At 43.7% G+C, this 9,062-nt stretch overlaps 1 protein-coding gene across 2 annotated transcripts in view; it reads left to right on the top strand.

The window, feature by feature from the left end:
- The window catches only part of PLCB1 (phospholipase C beta 1), a 645,127-nt gene that overhangs the window by 472,699 nt on the left and 163,366 nt on the right, over positions 1-9,062 (top strand). For both annotated transcript variants that reach the window (XM_075064491.1, XM_075064492.1), the window contains exons 13-14: positions 2,278-2,362; positions 2,861-3,038. In XM_075064491.1, the coding sequence (XP_074920592.1) occupies positions 2,278-2,362; positions 2,861-3,038 (263 nt within the window). The remainder of the gene's footprint in view (positions 1-2,277; positions 2,363-2,860; positions 3,039-9,062) is intronic.

Raw genomic sequence — 9,062 nt, 5'->3', positions numbered from 1 at the left:
GAACAGCATACATGTTGACGGCACAAACCAAGTGGCTGGCATTGTGACAGGAACATCTTGCACAAGCGCTGGATGTTCTGGGCGGTACGGACCCTCCCAAGACCAGTGGAGATTCCACAGGAGAGGGGGATTGCGGAGAATAGCAGCGGCTAAAGATTCTGTGGGACTTCCAGATCCAGCGGACAGGCAGGTACTGGCCAATCAACCAGACATCGTGGTAATAGACAGGAGCAGAAGACGCGGTGGGTGATAGATATAGCAGTGCCAAGTGACGGGCAAACATCAGGAAGACGGAATATGAGAAGCTGGAGAAGTACCAGGGCCTTGAAAGAGGAACTAGAGAGGGATGTTGGAAAGTGGAAGGCCAAGTGGTCCCAGTGTGGTAGACAACTCGGGGCTGTGCTCTAAGTGGTGTGAAGTGGCTCGCAACAGATCCCGGGAACAACATCAGAGCTCTTGTCCAGAAGGTGCAGTGCTAGGAACAGCTTAGATATGCGCAGACCCTCAAACTCCCAGGCCTCTGGTAGAGGACCCGAGTTGAGGAAGACACATACCACATAGTGGTGAGCAGGGGTCACAGCCCCGAGTGCTCCACCACCACTGCGGACCACTTTGGCCGTCACTTATTCAATCTCTATCTAGGATTCCTCTTTCAGGCCCTTGTACTTCTCAGCTTCTCACTTCTCCTCCTCCTGATGTTGTGTCACTTGACACTGCTATATCTATCACTCACTCGCTGTCTCTCTTGGTCCTTGTTAATATCCACAATGTCTGGTCGATATTGGCCAGTACACTGCCTGTCCTCTGGATCTGAGACAGTCCCACAGAACTCTTAGCCTGCTTTCTTCCGCAACCTTCCTGTGGATCTCCCATTGGTTTGGGGGGTCAGCCCATACGCTGTGCCAGCATGTTCCTGTACACAACTGGCCAGCAGGTTGTGCCGTTCACCTGTAGATGCATGCTTTCCTGCCTGCATCTTACATCCTGTCCACTATGTGTTGGCTGTCTCTGAGGCCTCCTCTGCCCCAGTCTGCACCTCTTGGGTCCTCTCTTAGCTGCTGGTGTAGCACCCTGCTTCAGTGGACTCTGGCTGCTCAGTTGCTGTTCCGTGCTGCTCATGATCAGTGCCTCAGCTTGCTGACCTTTTCACGTCCAGCCCTTCCAGCCACTGGCATAGGATCTTCCCAATGTCCGACACTCAGCTACTCTGTCGCTGGCTCTCTCATTGCAGGGTCTTGTCATTGCCATGGCACTTCTTCTTTCTGCTGTCTCCTCCATGTCTGCTGCTTGCCTAAGGATTCCTCTTCGCAGGTCTCTTATTGAGGTCATCTACTGATCATGATACTCCTGGAATGTTTCCCCGTTCGTTTTGTCCTGACAGTGGCATTATGACGCCTCACCAAGAAACCGCGCACGATACTCTGCTTTTACCGGCTGGTATACAGTCTTGGGCTGTATGGACTTTGTGGTGTGGAACCTCACGATATGACATTGCGGGCGCTCGGTCTTCACCATCGGCAGCAGCCTTCACTCTCATTAGGTCTACTGTTGTAGAAACATTCCATCAATTCCAGGTTCTCTTGTCTCGTCCATGAATGGTTCGTTCCAGTAGCCCACTTATCGTCAGATTGTTCTGGTTCCTCAACATCACTAGCTAGTTTCTAGTGTAGAACTGGCCACAGACTGACCATGTTTGAGAAAGTTTCTATGTGACTCTGTGCAAAATGTTGGAAGTGCCATTAAAAGGGAAAATCCCGTTTCTCTTTTTTGTTAAGTTTTCTCAAGTAAAAAAAAGAGAAAAAGCAAAGCAAAATAGGGGTGTAGGGTGGAAGTAAAGGCATAGATATACCCGGAAAATCCTTGATGTGACCTAAAAGTATGATAAAGGAAAACATATTTCAATAGGTTGTCTACAAACGCCAAACATGTGTAACCATTTATTTCTATTACTCCCACAACTGATATATTCAGTTTCTATATTCTGTAAAGTGCATGTGAATATTTGTCTCTATGTGACAAGTTCAGTTTCACTATTTATGACTTCACATGGCCAGTGCCTTTATTGTACTATTTCATGTATAATCCCTGTGATAAGAGCCATCAGAGAAGTCAGAATAATTGCTTGATGAATCTAGATCATTGTGAACAATTTACAATGATAGGATCAGGAAATTATCTTTTCATCTAGTTAAGGGATATTAGATTTTTCCATTACAGCTGCTTTGAGCCTGCAGTAGGAATAAGTCTCACTTAATTCTATTGTTTCCCCCCTTCTAGCCCTAAGCAGCAAGCCAAAATGGCAGAATATTGCAGATTAATTTTTGGAGATGCACTGCTCATGGATCCACTGGAAAAATACCCAGTAAGACGGTTTGGTATTTCCCTGATCATAAACATATGTCTGAATATTTATTTGCATATTTCAGTTTTCTGTTGTTCATATATTGCCTTACAAGATAGAAGCTGCTAGCTTTTGGGGGTTGGGTTTTTTTAAAGTAGTTTATGCTATTATTGGTTTAAGCATATGGTGTCTGATCTGGAGATTATTGTGATCTAATCCTCTAAATCAAAATTGGCTCTAACATCTACTCTTTTATAATCTGGGCTTTCACATTTGAAATAATACTTCTTATGGTTTTTATTGTAGTTATTTCATAGTGCATTTTCTTCTTGGTCTTCTAAAGCGCCTTCACTGGTGCTGTCTTGTTTAGCACAGAGCCTACCTGTTGTGCAAACCACGCTTCATCTTAAAATAGGGTTATGTTTTGGACTGCACAACTGTACGTTGTATCATGGGGAGAATGAGAAGCTAGCATGGGATCTTTTTATTTATTACACATCTCTCCTTCTTTCCTCTAAGCTTGAAAGTGGTGTTCCCCTTCCAAGCCCTATGGACTTGATGTACAAAATTCTGGTGAAGAATAAAAAGAAATCACAAAAGTCTGCTGACGGAAGTTCAAAAAAGAAGCTCTCTGAGCAGGCTTCCAACACGTGCAGTGATACGTCCAGTGGGTTTGAACCCTCATCTCCTGGAGCAGGTAAAAGTTGATCTCCCAAATACGTTACTGCTTGAAACCTAAGGAGCCCAATTGTGATTGACACTATGTCCTGTTTATACCACCCTGTAAGTGTAAAGGTGCCTCAGTGTGGGGCTAGCCCAGTGGCTGGTATGTTACTTACGGAGGGCAAAGTGCTGTCCCCTGACAAAAGCCAAGTCAACAAGCTTTGTTCAAGTGGTCTAAGTAGGATTGAGGCTTAGGAGTTTTTCCTGCTAATCTAATGACCTGGTGCATTGTGTTGTGTGCAGTAGTATCTAGCCACGCTCCCCACACACACTTAGGGAGTTTAGTATACAGTCAGCTCCTCCAAACTTCAGTGCAAAGGGACACCCCATAGAGCAGAGCTTGGCAGCATGCAAGGGAAATGACATCCCTTGAAAGGCATTTCTGCATCTTAGCTCCATGCACAGTGAAACTGCAGGGGTTCTGCTGCATTTAAGACAAAATGTAGCGGGGGATTTGGCTTTCAAAGTCCCAGAGCCCCATTCACTGCTGTCTCACATCTAGTAGGGTCACATGCACCAGTGCAAAGTGGGTGTAAAATGCCAGCACATCAGAATGGTATCATTTTGCATCCACGTACTTTGCTTGGGGAAAATGACTGGACAAGGTGCAGGGCCAGGGTAAATCGGGCCCTACATCCTGTATTACTTCATTGTATATTCTCAGCTCAATGCACCTATATTTAACCACATGACTCCTATTAATTCCCACTCCTCCATATGAAAATACACTGCTCTGTTTCCATTTTACTCACCTAAATAAAACAAATAAATTGATTAGCACTGGCTGTGCATTCCTCTGGACAGAGAGCAGATTCATTTTCCTGAGACACTGCAGTTATCAATACATGGATGCAGATTATTTGCATTTACTTAGCTTTGATTTCTCTAATTATCACCAAACTATGCTCTTACTTTTATATCCATAGCTGCTCCCGCCCACACGCAATGCACAGTACTTACTGTTCATGCAGCTAGACGTTACACTCTTTCTAGTGTAAACCTTCTGTACTGAAGAAGGTAAAAAACTTGCTCCAGGCTAGAACTGGGCAAACTAAGCAGAAGGGCAATTTCCAATAAATAAAATATATAAAAGTATCTTTATCTGCTTTTGATTTGAGAGCACTATATCTGTCTACCCGAGTTCACTATGATTTGTTCTGCACTCCTATAACAAACAACATTAAATTGTTGTTTTTTTAAGTTCATGTGTTCTAGTGAGAAACAGGTAAAATAATATTGAAACTAAGTATCCAGTACACTTAGTGATTATAGGGATCTTAGCCAATGGGAAGCAGTAGGTAAGAACAGATTTAAAATGTTTATTAAAGTTAATGTTTAAAATCAAATTTACACAAGTTAAGAAGGAAAGTACATCTGGGGTCAGGTTTGGGTTATGAGGGATTACAAGTGTCGGTTACAAGGTTCATAAGGTATATACATAGTACATAACCAGCACAGACCCAGACTGGATAAGTGATCTCGAGTACGCCACTCATTGAATGTATTTAGAGTCCAAGTCAGTATTGGTGTAGTGAATAAGTACATGAGTGGGGTGCGTCCCTTGGTTCGTCAGGGAAGGAAGGAAGTGGGTTATTTCCCTGACCGGCATTCTCAATTACTTGACCTGGTACTGATAGTATCCTGTGATGTGCTCCATGTATATGTCTCTGGACCACCTGATGGTGTCGGACACCATGAGCTGTCTCATGAGCCAGGCATAGCGTTGACCGACTCTGCACACTCTCAGCACTGGCTCGTTGTGAGGGTCCCACGTGCCCAGGGCTCCCACGACAAGGGCGTGATCTGGACCTTGTAGCCCAGGGCAATTGGTGATTATAGGGATCTTAGCCAAAGGGAAGCAGTAGGTAATACTACATTTCTTGTTGGTCACTAGCTGATTTCTTGAATGCAGATTTAAAACAGGAAGATTATCATCATATATTAGTTGTATCATGATAGTGCATAGAAAACCCATGTGAGATCAGCACCCCATTGTGCAGGGCACTGTTCATACAATCATGAGAGACAGAGCTTGCAGCCTAAACAGTTATTATAGGCAGATAATAGCACTACCCAAAATTAAGGTTGCCTAACACTTTGCGTTATAAGACCCCATTTATAGCTGCTTATAACTCCACCAAACTTTAAGCATTAGGGGAGACGTTTTCTATGCCAGGTGTCAGCCAGTCATGTAATTAAAGACTATCATAATGCATACGCACAAGACAGCTGAATTAAGGTAGCACAAGCAACTTCAATTCTGCCATTTCCTAACTTTTGATTGTGTGATTTTTGCAAGCTTAAAGTTCTTGTAATCTAGGTTTTTAAAAATCTATAATTTAAATGTGTATACAGGACTTGTGAGAATAAGGACTTGCCTTGACAAGCAGTGTTGCATCATCAATAAAGCACTGGACTGGGACTCGGGAGACCTAGCTTCTATTCTTTGCTTGACCACTGACCTGCTGGGTGACCTTGGGCAAGTCACGTCACTGCCTTGTGCCTCAGTTTCCCCTTCTGGAAAATGGAGATAATGATTCTGACCTTGTGAGATCTGTGCATGAAAAGTGCTGAATAAGTGCCGGGTATTATTATTACACAAGAAAGTTGTGCTCGTTTAATTACAGCTGCAATTTAAAACTATTGTAGCCAAACTGATGCAAAAGGTGCAGAGATTGGTATTTCATTTTAAGCTAGGCTTATTTGGCTTTAGTTGAAAGTGATTTGGGGCAGTCTTAAAGATGACTCTTGGATGTACTTATAAGCAAAATGTAGCAGCAAAATATTATTATTATTTATGACCCAAAATAAGTGTGTTCACACAAGGGTTTGCACCTGATTCTCTAAGTTGGTTTATAAACCAATTTAAGTCACTTTTCTGTGAGTTGAAAATGCCTGTATCCCACCAGCTTCACTGCAGCATTGTATGCTGGCCAAATCATCAGACATTTGAGAAATTTGTTTGGATTAGAGTTTCATTTGGGTAAAAGAAAATCTCATTTCTAGCATCATGGTATTTTGTTTCCTTTCCATATTACCTCTGTTTGCGATTGGCGATTGGTTGTTTTTCATGCGCTTGACATGGATGGATTATTTAATATAAAGGCCCAAAGCAACTGACAGCTTAAAGCAGCCGAAGTTTGGATAACTGCTAAGTGCCTGGCTAACATTTAAAAATAGTTGGTCAAATTCTAAAACCTTCCCTCTTAGGGTGAAATTCACTATGGTCTGCAGTGGAACTACTCATGGAAAGTTGCAGGAGTGCTAGGGGAAGATGAAGGAGGCATATGTGCTCCATGGGTGACTGAGTAAAAATGGATTAAAGTGTTTAGAACTAGCTTCTCAGCTGGTGTGAATCAGCATTGTGCTTTTGTAGTCTGAGGAGCTTTGCCGATTTACACCAGCCGAGGAGCTGGCCCATTGCCAGCTGCCAGCAAGAGACCACTTTAAATTTACCAGCTAAATAAAATGAGCTCCTAAATCTAAAAAGTATGTGAGCACTGAAAGATATCCAAAGAGTAAATAAAAGGTGCTTTCCCGCACAAGGTGTTGCTATAGGTCCTCAGTTGACTGAATCATAGAATCATAGAATATCATGGTTGGAAGGAACCTCAGGAGGTCATCTAGTACAACCTCCTGCTCAAAGCAGGAGCAATTCCCAACTAAATGATCCCAGCCAGGGCTTTGTCAAGCTGGGCCTTAAAAACCTCTAAGGAAGGAGATTCCATCACCTCCCTAGGTAACCCATTCCAGTGCTTCACTGCCCTCCTAATAAAAAAGTTTTTCCTAATATCCAACCTAAACCTCCCCCACTGCAACGTGAGACCATTACTCCTTGTTCTGTCATCTACTACCAATGAGAACAGTGTAGATCAGTGCTTCTCAAAGTCGGGCCGCCGCTTGTTCAGGGAAAGCTCCTGGCGGTCCGGGTCGGTTTGGTTACCTGCCGTGTCCGCAGGTTTGGCCGATCGCGGCTCTCACTGGCCGCAATTCTCCGCCCCAGGCCAGTGGGGGCTGTGGGAAGGGTAGTCAGCACATGCCTCGGCCCATGCCGTTTCCCACAGCCCCCATTGGCCTGGGATGGTGAACCGTGGCCTGTGGGAGCTGCTATAGGCTGAACCTGCGGAAGCAACAGGTAAACAAACCAGCCCCAACCGCCAGGGGCTTTCCCTGAACAAGCCGCAAACCGGCTTTGAGAAGCACTGGTCTAGATCCATCCTCTTTGGAACCCCCCTTCAGGTAGTTGCAAGCAGGTGCCAAATCTCCCTTCATTCTTCTCTTCTGCAGATTAAACAATCCCAGTTCCCTCAGCCTCTCCTCATAAGTCATGTGCTTCAGCCCCCTAATCATTTTTGTTGCCCTCCACTGGACTTTTTCCAATTTTTTGAGCTATATTGGTGCAATTTAGACTGCTAACAGAGCTGCACACGTGAATTTTACATTTTTATTCACTGAGACAGGGATTTGCAAAGGGGCCTAAGGCAGTTCTGAATTTCATTCAATGTTGGACACCTAATTCTCTTAGGCTTCTTTGGAAACCCCAGTATCTAGCACCATCTCTTATCTGACTGCACACGTAGTGCTCAAATATCTGTAGTCAGACTCTGTTCAACTACCCTTTCCCCCCATGGATTTCATTGTAGCTTCATCTAACGTCATAAATCCAGATCCTCAGCTGGTGTAATTTCCAGTAGAACTACAAGAGTCAATGGAGCTATGGCAGCTCAGACAAGCCGAGGATCTGACCCATAGTTTCTAAAGCTGTATTAATTTGCAGTATTTGTTCGTAGACCTGTACATGTACATAAGAGGGGACGCCCCAGAGGGAATGAACAGAACAAGGAATCATCAAGTGATCCATCCCCTATCGCCCATTCCCAGCTTCCTGCAAACAGAGTGTTCCACAGCTGCAGCTTCTGCTGTCCCAGGAGAACCCTTGGAAGTGAGAATTGATCTAACTGGGGATTTTTCAGTTAAACCTTTTAAAATAAATAGGTAATATGTTGCAGATTTCCCTCCATGGACACATCTGGTGATAATAAGCTGCAGACCAATGGGTGCCACCAATATATACTAATCTCAGCAGGGCAAATTTGCCATAATCTGCCTCTTCTTCCCTTTTAATGGACTCTAGGAAGTGCTTTTTGCTAGTCTAAATGAATAAATTAAGAGAGTCCTAGCCAGTGGCTGTTACTGGAAATCCAGCGAGAACACTTCAGGCTCTTAGCAATACATTAAAGTTCCCCAAGCTATCCCCTGAGCCTGTTGAGCAATCATGTTATTTTCTTCAATGAAATGTTCAGACAAAGATTTGTTCATGAATAAAGGCACGACATATCAACACCAGTGTTTGGGAGGAAACCCAGCCTGGGGAATCGTAGCTCGGTTGAAAAAGGAGCCCATGTTGCTTTCATTATATGTGCTCTACATAGTCAATAGGGGTCATTAAGTTGACTTCAGTGGGCTTTGAATCAGGCCATGAATTGAGATGAAGAATCAGGACTGAATTACCTCTTCCCCGCAAGGAGGAAGATTGTGGCATTGTGGATAAATTCTCACGCTGCAGTTTGTTTTTGCAGCATACAAGGATGTTAGCCATTCCTGGTGCCAAAAGAAAATTGCTTTGCCATGGCTGAATAGAAAAGTGAAAACCATGAGCAAAAGGTTGTGAAATCAACAGATCTATGCAGCTTGTAATAAAATATATTGACCTAGCGGCTCCATATAGGGATCTGCTGCGTAAGTTAAATCTCAGTTATGATGGCTTCTTTCTGAACGTGAAACCTACAGTAGAAATTGCGAAGGAAAAAGATAAGGCTGCCATTTTTGTTGAACATGATTGTTTCCTGAAAGCACTATAAGAAGACTATTTTATTTGGAGGAAAAAGTTTCTTTGATTTAGTAACAAATTATTCTTCTTCGAGTGCTTGCTCATATCCATTCCAGTAGGTGTACGCGCCGCGCGTGCACGTTCGTCGGAAACTTTTACCCTAGCAAC

Source organism: Chelonoidis abingdonii, chromosome 3, assembly GCF_003597395.2.
Source record: "Chelonoidis abingdonii isolate Lonesome George chromosome 3, CheloAbing_2.0, whole genome shotgun sequence".
Classification (NCBI taxonomy): domain Eukaryota; kingdom Metazoa; phylum Chordata; order Testudines; family Testudinidae; genus Chelonoidis; species Chelonoidis abingdonii.
Note: the sequence above shows the minus strand (reverse complement) of the source record. Positions and strands in the feature narration are given on the sequence as shown.